Here is a 19,377-nt window from a genome sequence, read left to right as displayed (position 1 = left end):
TTCTATTTGTCCTCGTCACCTAGACATAAAGTAATGATCCAACATTTTACCGTTGTTAGTGGGAGAGGAGCAAGTGACAATCTTCCGATGCAGACATCTGTTCAAATGAGAACTATATGGAAAAGTCTCTTTACTTTGAAGAGATTTCCTCTCACTTCCTGCTGTGTCTTAAGGATGGGGAAATGTGGAGATACTCCCCCCCCAAATTGTGCACAAACCGCAAAAGACCCTGACAGGAGCTTGAAATTGTCTACTACTTTATCATAAACAAGGCGTTTGGGCTTATGATATACTTTTATTCCTGTTTACATTAACTTTATGGCACCAATAAATTAGTTGTAAAAACATATGCTGGTTATTGTATTGTTTAGGGATCATTTTTATGCCTCGTTATTAAGTGATTTGTGGTGTTTTTTTTCAATGACAAACATGTTTTACTTACCTGCTCTCTGCAATGGAATTGCACAGAGTTGGCCAGAACCTTTTCTTCTTGGGTCCCCGTTGGTACTCTTGGCTCCTCCTCCCTTTCCATGTGCCCCATTGTAAGCCACTTGCTTTGGCGCACTTGTTCAGGCTCAATCCCGAGCCGGACTGCCTGTGCCCATAGACACAGCGTCCCACCCCTGCACCCTTGTCACAGGATTTGACTGAAAGCAGCAACTGACCTCAGAAATGTCAGAAAAGCCTGTGGGAGCAGGAAAAGCCGCTACAGATGGGCACATCGCTAGATCGAGGAAGGAATCAGGTATAGGATGAGTGGGGGGCTATACTGCTACCTAAACATTTTTTTTACCTTAATTCAGTGAATACATATAGGTAAGTGTTTAGACTTTAGAACGACTTTAAGAAAATGCTAATACTGGCCTAATACTAGTTGTTTATGTGAGTCATATTAGACTTGCAGTTGATTAAAGAACAGCTAATGGGGGAAAAAAAGATAATTGAGCTCTGTTTTTATAATATCCCCAGCCAATCTTTAATAAGAGTTTTGTAAGCCCGTTGACGTACATGCATTGATGAATATTGAGCAATATTCACTAGAGCTGTGTATTTTATTTTGAATTGCTAATCTGATGCGCTTTGTATTGCTGTTCTTCTGCATTAAGTGTTTGCCAGCACAGATCCGAATTCTATACATATTTTTATAGTAGCATTTACTTGCTTTTTCTGAAGACAAAATTAGAACAGTATGTACTCATTTGTTCTGTTAAAGCAGAACGGTCTGCTTATACTGTCTGCAAATCTTTAATAGTAACACAAATAATTACCTTCATTGCAAACTGTCCTATGATCCCATGGCTGTGCTGAAGGGGAAAATTTCAGTTCATATTGGCTGATACTTGCCTTCAGCAGAGTTCATGCACCTAGGCATTTGGTCACTTGACTGGCTTCTGTGTGATCCATAAGAAGATGTAACAAATCTTCATATTTTTCTCCTTCAGTTGGGGAATGAGTGATGTAGCACAGATTTCCCAAGTAACTTAGAGTAACATGTTCCCAAACATTAGTTACATATGCACGTTTAGTGCTAACATAAGGATCCTTCACTTGCAGCTATAATTTTGTTGTCCAATATCGATTTAGTTTTAGTCATAGTCTTTTGACTAAAATGCAGTTTTAGTTGTATTTTAGTCATCTGAGTTGTTTTAGTCGTACGCGGAAGAGTACGGGGAAGCTTCCCAGAAAGTCAGTATAAAGGGACCCCAGGCAGTATGCTTACAAAAAGTATTACATTTATTGGACTCAAATAAAACAAATAGATTGTAGCAAACCTCCACCTAACCCTGCAATAACAACGTTGTTATTATTTAAAAAATAAGCGCACACAAGCAGTGTTAGAAATAGAATAATCAATTTCCTCTTGGTGTGGGACTTTAAATTAGGGCAGTCAGCATTATGACAAGTGAATACAGTAAAAAAAAGTATATACAATCTTTACTGTAGGTTAATTAAAATATACAGCATACTCGTGACAGTTAATACATAATCTGGTCTTAATTAATAACACACTATTATATACAGCATAAACAACCAGATAGCACAAAAAATATATCACAAAAAGTAATCGCAGACAGTCTGTTGGGACTAATTCTAGCAACAGCATTAACCAACACGTTTCGAGATTCACATGGATTACATTCTCTTCATCAGGGGTTATGCTATTAAACATGAAGAAAAATCTGCTAATCAAAAAAAAAATGCATTTACATAAACACATATAGTAACCAAAATTATAATTGGATATACATCACTTTCAAAAGTACCGTACCGACTAAAACTGCTGTATATACTAGCATGAGACCAGATCTGAAAACGCTGCTGCGAGTCCTGGCCCGTATCACCCCAACTCCACAAGGGAATAGGTAGAGCACCCGCCAAGACAAAGAATCACTGGTTGGACTATTTCCACACAGGGGACACCCGAGTATTACCCTCCGCCACGTGACCCTCTGGAAGGGGGGAGAGGAAGAAGAAAAAAAAAAGGACCCTAAGAAGAGCAAATTAAGTATATTTCTATATATTTAAAATTTGAAATCAAACAAAATACCTTAATCAGGTAAGGGGTCAGACATAGTCTCAATAGGGGACCCTGGAGCTGGAGAGTAAGACAGCACCCTAGATGGTACCCTTTCAGGCCACTAATCAACAAATGTGTCAAATGATGACCCACACAGGGGACAGGAAAGCCTCCAACCAACAGCCTGAACAGACCTAAAAGTTAAATAATACAATCGTAATGTAAACACGGGACCTACAAACAGCAAAAAAGTTTTTTTATTACATACTAACAGAGTAAAGGGCAGAGACAAACGAGTCTTCAGCCAGTAAATAGTGAACAGTGCCCCAAGATAATGTCAAAGGTAGCCCGTTTAAATCAACACTATATAAACAAAAGTAATACCTGAAACAGGGTGTAGCTCTGCAACGGTGGAATGCCAGCCAGCTTGTCGCCAACACTGACGGGCAAACACCGCTATTAGCTTGAAATAGTACAGCTGATTGGCAACAAGCGAATCAGGATACAGACACCCACTAAGGAAGGGTCAGACAGCTGATTTTGGCGAAAGCCAATCAGAACTCAGAGGGAGTGATGGAGGGGTGGAGAGTCACAAGGGGTCCCCCGGGAGGACGGCGCGCAGACGGCGCCTCCCCCCACTACTAGGGAAATAGCGGCCACAGACAGCGTCACTCGTGATGTGACCAAGGCGCACCCACAGATCGGAAGATTTTGAATGGAAGCCCTAGAGTGTGGGCTGCGCCGCCTCCCGCAACACAACAGACACCAGTCATGTAAACTGAAGAAATCCCCAGCACGTGACCATGGTGTAAACAGAGGGCTGGGCACCCCCAAATGAGAGAGCACGGCCCCCCGTGCGCCGAGTGTGGAAACCCAGATGTGCATATCCCGCCGCAAGCTCCAATAGCCCCAAGCGGAGTGAAGGGGGAGAGAAAAATAAAAAGAACGGGACAGGAGGAGTCAGTCAGTTCACGCAGAAATGGGTTACTATGGGCCAGCCAGAACAAATTTTTTAGCCAATCATACCGAGAGTGGATATAGATTAAATATAAAAAAGTATGAAACACAAACCTTAATGGTATCTACCAGATCAGAATGTTACAATCTATACATTCTGGAGACAGCTCTTCTAGACTTGTTTGAAGAACCAAAAAATACACACGACAGCAGATAATATATAAAGATAGACTGATTTTAACACATAGTATCAGGGTGTTCCCATTCTGACCCCCCCCCCCCCGAGGCGAAACACTCTAGAAAGGGTCGGAAAGAGATCAACCCGTTTAGGCCAGGGGGTGAAGACGCATTGAGGCGAAAAAATTAGTTTTTGCAGATTTTGCTTCATGTTTAATAGCAAATAGCATAACCCCTGATGAAGAGAATGTAATCCATGTGAATTTCGAAATGCATTGGGTATTGCTGTTGCTAGAATTAGTCCCAACAGACTGTCTGCGATTATTTTTTGTGATATATTTTTTGTGCTATCTGGTTGTTTATACTGTATATAATAGTGTGTTATTACTTAAGACCAGATTATTTATGTATTAACTGTGTCGTCACAAGTATGCTGTATATTTTAATTAACCTACATTAAAGATTGTATATACTTTATTTTTTTACTGTATTCACTTGTTATAATGTTGACTGCCCTAATTTAAAGTCCCATACCAAGAGGAAATTGATTGTTCTATTTCTAGTCTAAAGGGATGTAGAGCAGATCAGACCCTCCGGTGACATCCAGCACAGCCTTTTCAATTTTCTACAAGCAGTGTTAGGCCTCATGCCCACGGATGTTTTTACAGCCACTTTTTTAAGCGTTTTTTGCAGCTTAAAAGCGCCTCTCCATGTTAGCCTGTGGCCTCATGCCCACCATGGCATTTTTGAGCTGTAAGTGGCATAGGCGTTTTTAAGCTCTAAAGAAAAAAACCCCAGAACCAGTGCATTCTGAGGCTCCAGCGCTAGAGCTGTAAAAACGGCAGACGCCGGTAAAAGGTGTTAAACGTGATTTAACGTGGCTTAGCACTGTATACACAGCGTTATGCACTGTTCCGTGTTTCTCTGTCTCTATTCAAAATCAACGGTTCCCTATGGGAGCCCATTGATTTGAATAAAAGTCTCACCAGAAGTCAGATTAAGATGATCCGACTTGCGGTGCGACTTGTGTGCTGAGAATCTTGAAGGTTAACCGCGACAATTTTGTGTGAGGTTCCCCCCAAGATCCATCCCAGACCCTTATCCGAGCACGCAGCCCGGCAGGTCAGGAAAGGAGGGGGACGAGCGAGCACCCACCCTCCTGGCCCATACCAGGCCACATGCCCTCAATATGGGGGGTGGGTGCTTTGGGGCAGAGGGGGGGGGGGCCCTGCCCCACTCCAAAGCACCTTGTCCTAATGTTGACAAGGGCCTCTTCCGACAACCCTTGCCCGGTGGTTGTCGGGGTCTGCGGGTGGGGACTTATCATGACCTAGATGCCCCCTTTAACAAGGAGCACCCCAGATCACGGCCCCCCACCCTAGGTGAATGTATGGGGTACATTGTACCCCTACCCATTCACCTCAATAAATAAAAAAAAGTGTCAAAAATAAACACACTACACAGGTTTTTAAAGTATTTTATTAAAGCAGCTCCAACTCTTCTCCTCTCTCTCTGCCATCTTCTGCTCTTTTGCTGGGTCTTCTCCCCTCTCTGGTCCTTCTCTGCTATCCTCTGCTCTTTTTCTGGGTCTTCTGCTCCTTTGCTGAGTCTTCCCCTCTCTCCCCGCTATGTGCTGCTCTTTTGCTGAGTCTTCTCCCTCTGTTCTTCTTCTGATGTTGACTCGACCTCCCGGTGTAATGCTGTGTGCAATGACTTATATTGGCATGGTGCGGGGCCACCTGATGACGTAGTTAGAGGACCCGCCCCTTGTGATGTCATCACCCCATAATACCCCAGAGGTAACACCACAAGTGGCGTGTCCTCTAACTATGTCATCGGGTGGCCAATATAAGTCATTGCACACGGTGGACCCAGCATTACATCGGGAGATTGCGTCGAGTCCACATTGGAAGAAGAACAGAGGGAGAAGATAGCGGGGAGAGAGGAGAAGAACCGGAGAGGGGAAAAGACCCAGCAAGGGAGCAGAAGATAGCAGGGAGAGAGGAGAAGTCCCAGCAAAAGAGCAGAAGATATCGCAGAGGGGAGAAGACCCAGCAAAAGAGCAGAAGATGGCAGAGAGAGAGGAGAAGAGCCGGAGCTGCTTTAATAAAATACTTTAAAAACCTGTGTAGTGTGTTTATTTTTGACACTTTTTTTTTATTTAGGTGAATGGGTAGGGGTAGGAAGTACCCCTACCCATTCACCTAGGGTGGGGGGCCCCTTGTTAAAGGGGGCTTCCAGATTACGATAAGGCCCCATCCGCAGACCCCGACAACCACCGGGCAAGGGTTGTCGGGAAGAGGCCCTTGTCCTCATCAACATGTCAGACACCCCCAGATGACGACTCCTTAGTTGAAACACGTTGGGTGGATTCCTCTGCAGACACCACTATTCCCATATTCATGTACATGTCGCTTTTTGATGCCATCAAAATGTGAGTCTTTTTTACTCTTATTGAAATTTCTACGCGACAATATTACGCTATGTCGGGTTTCTGTTTCTATGGTTCCATGTACGAGACTATTATTCCATCTCGCATCGGACAGTAACGATTTTCTCACCTATTTGACGTGGTGGTACAAGCTGAGTCCAAGGAATGTCCATATCTATCGGATAGATCCCATATACAAAGCCCATGAGACTTGGAAGACGTATGTTTTACTAAGTCCAAGTTCTCTGGTAAGCCTCTCCCATTTTCACGGTGGTGGCGGTGTTGCACGTTAGAAGAGCACGTATTGTTTTTGAAAGTAGCTTTTGGGAAAACTGACCTCTCTACAAATTAACCATTGGACATCATAGTTTGGGACTTATTTGGCACAAGCACTCTTTTCCGATTATCATCTGTTAATGATTATTATTCACTTATATTTTTACACTTCTATGTACATTCCAATGTCTATTTAATTTTTCAAATATGGTTTTGGTTCTTATGTTTAACATTAGGAATATGTTTTTCTTGTTTTAATGACTTATATGGTGATTCGTATAATTTTATTTCTTTGTCTTATCAAAGCGCTTTATCTTTATCAAAGCCCTACACATGTATTTTTTGTTATTCACGCTTTCTTGTCTAGAAGCTGTGTCGGCGGCTTGATAAAGTTTATCACAACAGCGCAGTATATATTGAACCACAAAAATGAAAAAACTGCAGATGTGATCAAATTCCACCAAAAGAAAGCTCTATTTGTGGGGAAAAAGGGAAGCAAATTTTGTTTTGGTACAGCATTGCATGACCGCGCAATTACCAGCTAAAGCAGCGCAGTGCCAAATTGTAAAAAGTGCTCTGGTCAGGAAAAAAAAATGATTTTTACATGTAGGAGAAAACTGTCAGAATTGGCCAGGTAGGAATGTCGTTTAAAAAAAAAAATAAAAAAAAAAAAAAAAAACCTGAACAGCATTGACCCCAAACTAGAATTCTGGGGCACTTGACTCCAACTTTAGACCATTTAGAAAATTTGTAATTTATAACTACTTTCTGGACCTGTTCATGTAACCAGTGTCCTATCCACATACATACAGTTTCATCAACTTTAACAGACCTTATTTAATAGCTGAAATGTTTGAGGTATGAAATGCTTTAGCAAAATCTAGATAAACTGCATTCAGCTATGTGAACCTGTATTTGTTTTACTTGCTGTAGATTTGTATTTCTTATTTTTTGTGCGGGGGGGGGGGGGGTGGTATGTTTGTTACTCAATGACTAATGCCTTTGTTTATTTCATCCTTAAAACACTCCCACTTGCCTAGTTTATTCTTGAAAATATATGGTCCCATCGTGCGTCATACACTAATGCTGTGTACACACGACTAGACTTTTCCACGGACTAGGTCTTTCCGATGGACTTTTGGCAGAGGTCCGACGAACTTTCCGAATGAGCGGACTTGCGCACACATGAACAGACTTCCCAACGGACTTTCAAAATTAATGGACTTGCCCATACGGACTAAAGTCCGTTCGTTTTGACACCTTGCGAGCCCCGTCGCATGTTATGGATTTAAAGGGGAACCCCCTACGCTGAAAAAACGGCTTGGGGGTCCTCCCAAAGTCCATACCAGACCCTTATTGGAGCATGCAGCCCAGCCAGTCAGGAAAGGGGGTGGGGACAAGCGTGTCCCCCCTCCTGAACCATACCAGGCTGCATGCCCTCAACATGGGGGGTGGGTGCTTTGGGGAAGGGAGGGCGCCCTGCAGCCTTTTTGCTAGCGGTGGCCCGGCTTTCTCCTTCGTCTTCGTTGTCGCCGCCGTCTTCTTCTTCCTTTTTTCTTCTGTTCTTCCGATGTTGACACAACGCTCTCTCCCGCTGTAATGCCGTGGATGCAGTGCGCGACGACTTATATAGTCATGCCCCAGGACTGTGACGTCATAAGGGGTGGGGTCACCGGGTGACATCACCCAGTGACCCCTGCCCCTTATGCCTATATACAGTGCCTTGCGAAAGTATTCGGCCCCCTTGAACTTTTCAACCTTTTGCCATTTCAGGCTTCAAACATAAAGATATAAAATTTTTATTTTTTGTGAAGAATCACCAACAAGTGGGACACAATTGTGAAGTGGAACGAAATCTATTGGATAATTTAAACTTTTTTAGCAAATGAAAAACTGAAAAGTGGTGCGTGCAAAATTATTCGTCACCTTTACTTTACTTTCAGTGCAGCAAACTCACTCCAGAAGTTCAGCGAGGATCTCTGAATGATCCAATGTTGTCCTAAATGACTGATGGTGATAAATAGAATCCACCTGTGTGTAATCAAGTCTCTGTATAAATGCACCTGCTCTGTGATAGTCTCAGGGTTCTGTTGAAAGCACAGAGAGCATCATGAAGACCAAGGAACACACCAGGCAGGTCCGTAATACTGTTGTGGAGAAGTTTAAAGCCGGATTTGGATACAAAATGATTTTCCAAGCTTTAAACATCCCAAGGAGCACTGTGCAAGCGATCATTTTGAAATGGAAGGAGTATCGGATCACTGCAAATCTACCAAGACCTGGCCGTCCCTCTAAACTTTCAGCTCAGACAAGAAGACTGATCAGAGATTCAGCCAAGAGGCCCATGATCACTCTGGATGAACTGCAGAGAACTACAGCTGAGGTGGGAGAGTCTGTCCATAGGACAACAATCAGTCGTACACTGCACAAATCTGGCCCTTATGGAAGAGTGGCAAGAAGAAAGCCATTTCTCGAAGATATCCATAAAAAGTCTCGTCTAAAGTTTGCCACAAGCCACCTGGGAGACACACCAAACATGTGGAAGAAGGTGCTCTGGTCAGATGAAAACAAAATCAAACTTTTTGCCCACAATGCAAAACGATATGTTTGGCATAAAAGCAACACAGCTCATCGCCCTCAACACACCATCCCCACTGTCAAACATGGTGGTGGCAGCATCATGGTTTGGGCCTGCTTTTCTTCAGCAGGGACAGGGAAGATGGTTAAAATTGAGGGGAAGATGGATGCAACCAAATACAGGACCATTCTGGATGAAAACCTGTTGGAGTCTGCAAAAGACCTGAAACTGGGACGGAGATTTATCTTCCAACAAGATAATGATCCCAAACATACAGCAAAATCTACAAAGGAATGGTTCACAAATAAACGTATCCATGTGTTAGAATGGCCAAGTCAAAGTCCAGACGTGAATCCAATCGAGAATCTGTGGAAAGAGCTGAAAACTGCTGTTCACAAACGCTCTCTATCCAACCTCACTGAGCTTGAGCTGTTTTGCAAGGAAGAATGGGCAAGAATTTCAGTTTCTCGATGTGCAAAACTGATAGAGACATACCCCAAGTGACTTGCAGCTGTAATCGCAGCAAAAGGTGGCTCTACAAAGTATTAACTCAAGGGGGCCGAATAATTTTGCACGCCCCACTTTTCATTTTTTTTATTATTTAAAGTTTCAAAAATCCAATAGATTTTGTTCCACTTCACAATTGTGTCCCACTTGTTGGTGATTCTTCACAAAAAATAAAAATTTTATACCTATGTTTGAAGCCTGAAATGTGGCAAAAGGTTGAAAAGTTCAAGGGGGCCGAATACTTTCGCAAGGCACTGTAAGTCGTCGCGCACCGTGCCCACGGCATTACAGAGAGAGAGCATCGTGTCAACATCAGAAGAAGAAGGCGAATAAGGAGAAAGCCAGGCCACCGCTAGCAAAAGAGCAGAAGATAGTGGAAGAGCCCGGCAGAAGAACCGGAGAGCGGGAGAGGAACCGGAAGGTGCGGAGAAGTCGTAAGAGACCCCCAAAGTCAGAAGTAGACCCCCGGAGCTGCCTAATAGACTAACCTGTGTAGTGTGTTTTTTTTTTATTATTTATTTTTTGACACCTTTTTCCCCCAGGTGAATGGGTAAGGGTACGATGTACCCCTTACTTATTCACATAGGGTGGTGGGCTGGGATCTGGGTGCTCCCGGATCCTGATAAGCCCCCCGCCTGCAGACCCCGACAACCAATGGCTAGGGTTGTCATCAACATGGGGACATTGTGCTTTGGGGTGCCGCAGGGCGCCCCCCTTCCCCAAAGCACCCACCCACCCATGTTGAGGGCATGCGGCCTCGTACGGTTCATGAGGGGGGGAGGTCGCTCGGATAAGGGTCTGGAATCTACCCCCACGCCATTTTTTTCGGTGTGAGGGTTCCCCTTAAAATCCATACCAGACCCAAGGGACATTGCCGCCTATCTCTCACGATCTTCCTATTGCAGCGAGCGCGAGATGTACAGTATCCTGCAGTACATCTCTGACTTTTTTTCCCAAAAGTCAGACGGAGCCCACACACGATCGAATTGTCTGACGGATTCCGGTCCGCCGGACCAAGTCTGCCAGAAAGTCTAATTGTGTGTACGCGGCATAAGAGTCACACCTTGAAATTAGCTTTCTGAAATTTACAGTTTGTCATACCAGCATGCCTCTCTTTCCTATAACATATGGCAAACGTGATTACACCATATCTGTCCCTGAGAAAGTCATTTATAAACTCCCACGTGTACGGGTGGGCTCCTAGTGACATCACAACTGAATACAAAAGTGCTTTCAGACTCTCCAGTAATCTTGTGGGTCGATTGTGATGGCGGCTCTTCAGCGATTCAGCACTGGGTGTTTTTAATTTCTACTTTATCAGCACAGCGGTGGCAGAATTTTTTTTTTTATTGGAATTTTGGGTATTTAATCGGGGAAATATAAATGTTTTATGGACTATACTTTATTTATGATGGATGTGTTGTATATTTTCTAGTATGATATTCATGCACTGGTTTAGGTAGGTGCTTCTTTGCTATTGATTTGACATTGCATGCACTGTGGATTACAGTATTTGAGGTAGCTGCTGATTCATTATTCTTTTTGATTATTTTTAATAAATAGTTTTTTTTTTTTAATGTTTATTATTTTGTATTTATTTGACCATAATCACTATTACCTAAGCTGTCTAACTTGCATGTCTCTAACAAGCTCTGTGTTGAATTGATCCAGCAGAGCATTTTTCTTCATTGAGGCTTCATCAGGAAAGGGGGGGGGGGGGGATTGGGAGCTTATGACCAGTTAAAGAGGCTGAGAACAAAAACAGAAAAGATCTTATCTTTAAAGGTCACAGAACACTTGGACACAGGACACATAATTAATGAAGGGGCGGTAGGTGAATTTAAGGGGGCTGCATGAAATGGGGCTTAAAGATCAGAGAAATTTAGTAGGCTTGGGTTATGGAGAGACAGAGAAAATATGACAAAATAACAAAAAAAAGTCAATGTGCATAACTCTTCACCCCCCCTAAAGTCAATATTTTGTAGAGCCACCTTTTTTGGCTATCACAGCTCCAAGTCACTTTGGATAAGTCTCTATGAGCTTGCCACTTTGATTTTTGCCAATTCCTCCATGCAAAACTGCTCCAGCTCCTTCAAGTTGGATGGTTGGCGCTTGTAAACAGCAATCTTTAAGTGTGACCACAGATTTTAGATTTTCTATTGGATTGAGGTCTAGGCTTTGACTACGCCATTGCAACACATTTACAGGTTTCCCCTTAAACCTCTAAAGTGTTGCTTTAGCAGAGTGTTTGGGGCATTGTCCTGCTGGAAGGTGAACCCCCGTCCTAGCCTCAAATCACTCTCAGAGTAGTACAGGTTTTGCTCAAGAATATCCCTGTATTTAGCACCATCCATCTTTCCCTCAACTCTGATCAGTTTCCCAGTCCCGACTGCTGAGAAACATCCCCATAGCAAGATGCTGCCACCACCATTTTCCACTGTGGGGATGGTGTTCTTTTGGGTGATGCAATGTGTTGTTTGCCCCAGACATAGCGTTTTCTTTGATGGCCAAAAAGTTTAATTTTAGTCTCATCAGACCAGAGCACCTTCCTCCATACGTTTTGGGAGTCTCCCACATGCCTTTTCGCAAACTCAAAATGTCTCCTATGTACAGATACTCCAGTCTCTACTGTGGAACTCTGCAGCTCACTTACTTGTTTGGAGAGTTCCTTGGTCTTCACGGCAGTGTTTGGTTAGTGGTGCCTCTTGCTTAGGTGTTGCAGCCTCTGGGGCCTTTCAAAAGGGTGTGTATATGTAATAATCACAGATCATGCGACACTTAGATTGCACACACGTGGACATCATTTAACTAATTATGTGACTTCTGAAGGTAATTGGTTGCACCAGAGCTTTTTATGGGCTTTATAGGGGTGAATACATATGCACACGCCAATTATCAGTTTTTTTTTTTTTCTGAAAAATAGTTTTATGTAGTGATGCACCGAAATTTCGGCCGCCGAAACATATCGGCCGAAAATGCCCTTTTCGGCAATTTGCCGAAAGAGAAAAACGGCCAATAACGGAGCCGAAAATGGGGCGCCCCCCGCCCCTGGTGACGCCCATCATAGCGCAGGAGAGCCACCTCCGCCGCCTTTTTGATAACAGAGCCGGGAACATCACAGCTTTCATTTCAATTGCTGTGTGTTCCCGGCCGTGCGCCATCACACGCAGCCCCTCCCCCTTGTCCAGGCACTTAGATAGACAGATCATCCGCAGGATTGGACAGATGATCTGTCTATCAAAGTGCCCGGACAAGGGGGAGGGGCTACGTGTGACGGCGCACGGCCGGGAACACACAGCAATTGAAATGAAAGCTGTGATGTTCCCGGCGCTGTTATCAAACAGGCGGCGGAGGCGGCTCTCTTCCCTGCACACAGTGCACAGGCTGGCTGCAAAATGGCACACTGGCTGCAATGGGGACGCACTGGCTGCAATGGGGACGCACTGGCTGCAATGGGGACACACTGGCTGCAATGGGGACGCACTGGCTGCAATGGGGACACACTGGCTGCAATGGGGACACACTGGCTGCAATGGGGGATGCCTCCTGTACCACGTCCTCTGTCTCTGACCATCTCCTGTACCACGTCCCCAGTCTCTGACCATCTCCTGTACCACGTCCCCAGTCTCTGACCATCTCCTGTACCACGTCCCCAGTCACTGACCATCTCCTGTACCACGTCCCCAGTCTCTGACCACCTCCTGTACCGTGTCCCCAGTCTCTGACCACCTCCTGTACCGTGTCCCCAGTCTCTGACCACCTCCTGTACCGTGTCCCCAGTCTCTGACCACCTCCTGTACCGTGTCCCCAGTCTCTGACCACCTCCTGTACCGTGTCCCCAGTCTCTGACCACCTCCTGTACCGTGTCCCCGGTCTCTGACCACCTCCTGTACCGTGTCCCCAGTCTCTGACCACCTCCTGTACCGTGTCCCCAGTCTCTGACCACCTCCTGTACCATGTTCCCAGTCTCTGACCACCTCCTGTACCATGTCCCCAGTCTCTGACCACCTCCTGTACCATGTCCCCAGTCTCTGACCACCTCCTGTACCATGTCCCCAGTCTCTGACCACCTCCTGTACCATGTCCCAAGTCTCTGACCACCTCCTGTACCATGTTCCCAGTCTCTGACCATCTCCTGTACCATGTCCCCAGTCTCTGACCATCTCCTGTACCATGTCCCCAGTCTCTGACCATCTCCTGTACCATGTCCCCAGTCTCTGACCATCTCCTGTACCATGTCCCCAGTCTCTGACCACCTCCTGTACCATGTCCCCAGTCTCTGACCACCTCCTGTATCATGTCCCCAGTCTCTGACCACCTCCTGTATAAAAATATTTTTTAAAAACAGTCATTTTCGGTATCGGTGCTGTTTCGGTATCGGTTTCGGTTTTCGGCCTAGTGTATTTTTCATTTTCGGTATCGGTTTCGGCACCAAAAAACCCATTCGGTGCATCCCTAGTTTTATGTATATATTTTTCTCATTTTACTTCACCAACTTAAACTAATGTGTTCCGATCCATCACATATAATTCAGAATAAAAAAAATAACATTGAACTAAAGGCTGTAATGTAACAAAATAGGTAAAATGCCAAGGGGAGTGAAAACTTTTGCAAGGCACTGTGTGTGTATGTATATAATCATATTTGTGTGTGTGTGTGTGTATGTGTGTATATATATATATATATATATATATATATATATATATAGCACACACACACACACACACACACACACACACACACATAAAAAACCCTGCAGATGCAGCAGCTGATTGACAATTATAATTATATTTGCTTTGCACATGGGCACAGACCAACAAATGGCAATTTTTTCAGAATAACAAAAGGTAGACATCTGCAACAAAGTTAGTCAAAATCCTTGCAATGTACATAGAGTACCCAAAAGTAGGGTTGCTCTTTAGGCTAGGTTCACACTATAGCGATGTGGGAACGCCGCGAATCCGCGGCGTTTTCCCACATCGCATACCTATCGCCAGCAGTTCACACTGCCCTATGCGGACGGCTGGGAGTGTCAATGATATGTTAATGACACCCCCAGATCCGTCCGCATATCGCAGTGCGATCTGCACACTCGCACAGGAATCGGATCGCATGGTGTGAACACCCATGCGATCCGATTCTGCTGCGGACCAAAAAAAGGGTCCCGTGCGAGTTTGCTGCGGGAGCGATGCGAATTCAGCCATACTATCTGTATGGCTGAACTCGCATCGCTACGGAGATCGGATGTGATTTTGCACTGCAGTGCGGTGCGAATCACATCCGGATCTCCCCCCGCAGCAGTGTGAACTCAGCCTTAAGCAGTTTATTGCATAAGAGCTACATACATTTCTTTTTTTTTTGTTTCCATATTTAACTTTTCGTGGTAGCCCTGCAAAGTAGATATTTTATATATTTTACAGTAGTGGTTTCTAAAAAAAATAATCTGCTTTGAGCTTTGGATGTGGAATATAGTTTGTGATTTAACCATTCTAGTTGTGGGCTTTGAGGTCCATTCCCAATGTTGGTTGCTATTCTGCCAGCTGCCAACTGTCATAATGCCAGGACAGCAGCCGCACCTTTTTGGAGGCATCCTCTGTTTGTCCAACAATTTCCTACCCAATATTTAGGGTTTCATTAACTTAACACTGAAACCCACTGCAGATCACAGTTGCAGTGCGTTTTTAAACATGGTTTGGGAAACCTGCACGAAGCACAGGAACTGGCCCTCAGGGGTTTTTGTGTTTGTGTTCTCATTTGGGAGGTATCTCCTGATGGGAAAACTTTTTTCTATGGACACAAACACTTTTTCAGAAGAGTGGGATTGACCATGTTTTTGTTGCTGAATGTGGAACCTAATTATTTTACTTGAAAACCAGCAAGACAATAAAAATAACTGCTACATTTACTAAAACTAAGTGATTTTTCATCTTTCACTGGAAAAGTATTTTAAAAATTTTGCCAAATTAATTTATATAAAATTTCATCTTATTGGCAAAAACAAGTTTATTGGGGAAGTTCATATTAAAGTGATTTGCTGTAAATATTTTTTATGAACTCCTACTTTAATATTCCTGTGTATTGTTTATGCCAGTAGCTTTCATGCATTGGCAAAGCGTTGATAAAAATAGTCAAAATGTAAACCATTATTTTATCTTTTTTTTTCCAGAATTGGAGAACACAATACAAGATTTTCAAGGTAAGGAAAAAAAAATGTTTAGCCATAAAATTGAGTAGAGTGGGTCATGTGTTCTTATAATTAAAAGTTACATTTTCTGTGTGTTTTGAAGGCCTTAATTTTTGTTTTCTTGCTTTGTGTGTGAATTTAATATATGGGAGTATACATATACTGCAATTCCTCTTAAAACACTCTTTCCTTTGTTAATTATTACTGGAAAAATATACAATGTGGTGAAAGGTGATGCTGAAAACAGACATAAATATGGACTGATACCAGATAAAAGTGTGTATAAGGGCGCTCTGAGTAACAGACCAAGCAGATATCAATCGAGGGTCTTCATGCACTTCCGGAAGCACTTGAAGAGAGAAGCAAACTCTGGAAGTAAAAGGAAAATAAAAAAAAGGCACCTCTGAGTGCTGAAGTAAAAATTTATATTTTGCCAAAATCGTTGCATCGCATGTTGATGACATCACTTCTGGTTTGCTGTCTATGCTGGTCCTTTCCATTGACGTCACTACCTGGATTCGGCTTCCATGCTGCCTCAGACAGCCTAGCTGCCTTCCCAGTATCCAGCAGAGTTTTGGCTTCCATCTGCTGGCCTCTTCAGAATATGCTGCCATAGAATTACACCTCCGGATATCCCTGCCATATTACTAATATGATGCTCCTACCCATCCACCCTTTTGTAAGTGTTTTTAACCCTTTTGGGAAATATAACTTACTTCTGCTCTTAGAGGCACCATTTTTTCTTTTCAAATAAGGTCTGATATACTACTTAAAAAAAAAAAAAATTACCTTGGTTCCCTATATGTCTGGAACAGACATATATGGGTAAAGTGGATTTTTCACACTTGCATGGTCTCTCAATAGGGCTACTTTTCGCACTGAGGGGTTTTAGAGGTCCTGTAAACTGCCTCTTCTGCAGCCCTAGTGTGAATGCCCGAGTGTTTTCACACTGGGGCTGTGCGCTTGCAGGACGGGAAAAAAAGTCCTACAAGCAGCATCTTGGGAGCGGTGTACACACCACTCCTATACTGCACCTGAAATCAATGGGCACCGCAGCCAAAGCACCTGCAAAGCGCTTTTCAAGCACTTTTAACTCCTTCCTCTGCCGCCGCTAGTGGGGGTTAAAAGTACCCCGCTAGTGGCAGAAAAGCGCCGCTATAATAACTGAGCCCCGCCCCCCGCTCCAGTGTGAAAGCAACCTAATGGTAGTCTGAAAGTAGCTTCATCTAAAGCTTCTCCTTAAAGTGGCACTTTTTCTCCAAAAATAATCCATACACATCCACAACCTAAAGTAGAATTGCAGCCTAACACCAACTAGTCTTAATAATGTTCCCTTCCCTCTCGAGCTTCCTATGCTGCCTAACTCATGTAATAAAGATGCTTATACCTATTTTTAATCTCCTCCGGCCCGGTTGCATGAGCCGCTGTGTCAGTCATTGGTGGCTGCAGGGAGAGAAAGGAGTGTTTGGTAACAGCTGGGAATTCTGGGAGCCATAATGTCACTCGTATGTCGCAGTTGATGTCAGTAGCAGGGGGTAAAGGAGCATTTTTAGGATTAGTGTTGGGCTGGAAATCTCCTTTAATGGCTCTGTTATCTAATTTTCATTAATTTGTTTCTTACTGTGTTTTCTGTCTCCTTGTAACCTCATCCACAAGCTCTTGAACCTCTCCTTTTCCCTCTCACTTGCATTTGTATGGAACTAGCAGTGCATGTCAGTTGCGGTCATCTGTACTGCTGTATGCACACTACAATTTTCAGTTCCTTGTCCACCCCGTTAGTGAGCAAGAGTGTGGCTGCATTCCTACATATAGTGGGACCATTGAGAACAAACGTAGCCACCCTCTAACAGGAATTTGGATCACTACTGCAAAAAAAGAAGAAACTGGCAGCAGTAGAAGGTCTTTTTTTTAATTTAAAGTGGTTCTAAACACTGTTTAATTTCTCCCTTCTCATTCTGTATGTGGATAATGGAATTTTAATTATTTTAATTAAAAAAAATATCCAAGTACTTTTTTCCTAATCAATATACAGCGGTCACATGACCCAGCTCTTTCCCAGCCTGTCACAGTCTGTGCCACTCCCCTCAAGCCTGTGTCTTAATATAATGGGGAGATGAAGCCCCCATCAATCAATATGTAATATCCAGCCCCCATTGTGTTTAGTTGGTTAGTGGGCATGGAGGAGGAGGGAGGGAGAGGCCTATCATTTATCATTGTGTATACGCCCACATGTATGATTCTATAGTCACATGGTCTGCTCCGGTGTGATAGGGGGGGAAATGCTCATGGTAGAAAATACACTGAAAGCTGAGCATGTCTGCTAGCTGCCAACACTGCTCTGCAAAATTTCCAACTGCAATGGGGACATGGACAGGAGGGGGAGAGCGAGAACAGCAGGATAGACCGAATTTTTGAAAAATACAGAAAATGAATCCCATAGGGACTGAGTACATATGAACAGCATGTAATACACCAGTTTTTGCAGGCAGGAATAATGATTTCCTCAGGGCGGTAAACTAAGAGGTTGCTTAATGTTCTCTGATGGTGTCACAATCTTGCCCTTTGCTGTGGTTACAAATCTATGTTACTCCCCTGAGTAATTTTCTGAGATACTGAATTTTGGGTTTTCACTAGCTGTAAGCCATAAACCTCAAAATTAAAAGAATGAAATGCTTGAAATATATCACTCTGTGTGTAATTGATCTATATAATATACAAGTTTCACTTTTTGAATTAAATTGCTGAAATAAATTAACTTTTTGATATTCAAATTTTTTGAGATGCACCTGTACATGGAGTCAGATTGAACACATTTTAACCACTTCAGCCCCGGAAGGTTTTACCCCCTTCCTGACCAGGGCACTTTTTACAATTTGGCATTGCTTCGCTTTAACTGCTAATTGCGCGGTCATGCAATGTTGTACCCAAACAAAATTTGCGTCCTTTTTTTTTCCACAAATAGTGCTTTCTTTTGATGGTATTTGATTGCCTCTGCGATTTTAATTTTTTGCGATATAAACGGAAAAAGAATGAAGATTTTGAAAAAAATTATATTTTCTACTTTTTGTTCTAAAAAAAATCCAATAAACTCAATTTTAGTCATACATTTAGGCCAAAAGGTATTCAACCACGTCTTTGGTAAAAAAAAAATGTCAAGCGTATATTTATAGCATCTACAAACTAGGATACATTTTCTCGAATTTACACAGCTTTTAGGTTTTTTTGTCCCAAGTGATTGAATAATGACAAAAAAATTACAAAAAGTTGTCACTAAATGATATATTGCATGGTTATATGTGGAATAAACCCCAAAATACATTTTGCCGCTTCTCCTGAGTACGAGGATACCACATGTGATGGACTTTTTGGGAGCCTAGCCGCGTACAGGGCTCCGAACACCAAGCACCGCCTTCAGGATTTCTAAGGGCGTACATTTTTGATTTCACTCCTCACTACCTATCACAGTTTTGAAGGCCATAAAATGCTAAGCTGGCCCCATTTTGGAGATTAGACATCCCAAGCTATCTGCTGAGAGTCATGGTGAGTATTTTGCAGCTCTCATTTGTTTTTGAAAATGAAGAAAGAAAAGAAAAATGTAAGCGAGGTCTGCAAAATACCTCTCAGAAAATAGCTTGGGGTGTCTACTTTCCAAAATGGGGTAATTTGGGGGGGGGGGTTGTGCCATCTGGGCATTCCATGGCCTACGAAACTGTGATAAGCAGTGAAGAATGAAATCAAAAATTTACACC

The 19,377-nt window shown here is 43.3% G+C and overlaps 1 protein-coding gene across 1 annotated transcript in view; it reads left to right on the top strand.

Moving 5' to 3' along the window:
* Window positions 1–19,377, top strand: part of CYB5R4 (cytochrome b5 reductase 4) — a 190,635-nt gene that overhangs the window by 102,338 nt on the left and 68,920 nt on the right. Inside the window, exon 9 of the mRNA XM_077487313.1 lies at window positions 15,611–15,640. Within this exon, the coding sequence (XP_077343439.1) occupies window positions 15,611–15,640 (30 nt within the window). The remainder of the gene's footprint in view (window positions 1–15,610; window positions 15,641–19,377) is intronic.

This window comes from Lithobates pipiens, unplaced genomic scaffold, assembly GCF_037356315.1.
Source record: "Lithobates pipiens isolate NorthernLeopardFrog02 unplaced genomic scaffold, aLitPip1_a1.2 Scaffold_18, whole genome shotgun sequence".
In the NCBI taxonomy this organism is placed as follows: domain Eukaryota; kingdom Metazoa; phylum Chordata; class Amphibia; order Anura; family Ranidae; genus Lithobates; species Lithobates pipiens.
The sequence above is the reverse complement of the archived record's forward strand: the minus strand, read 5'-3'. Positions and strand labels throughout refer to the sequence as shown.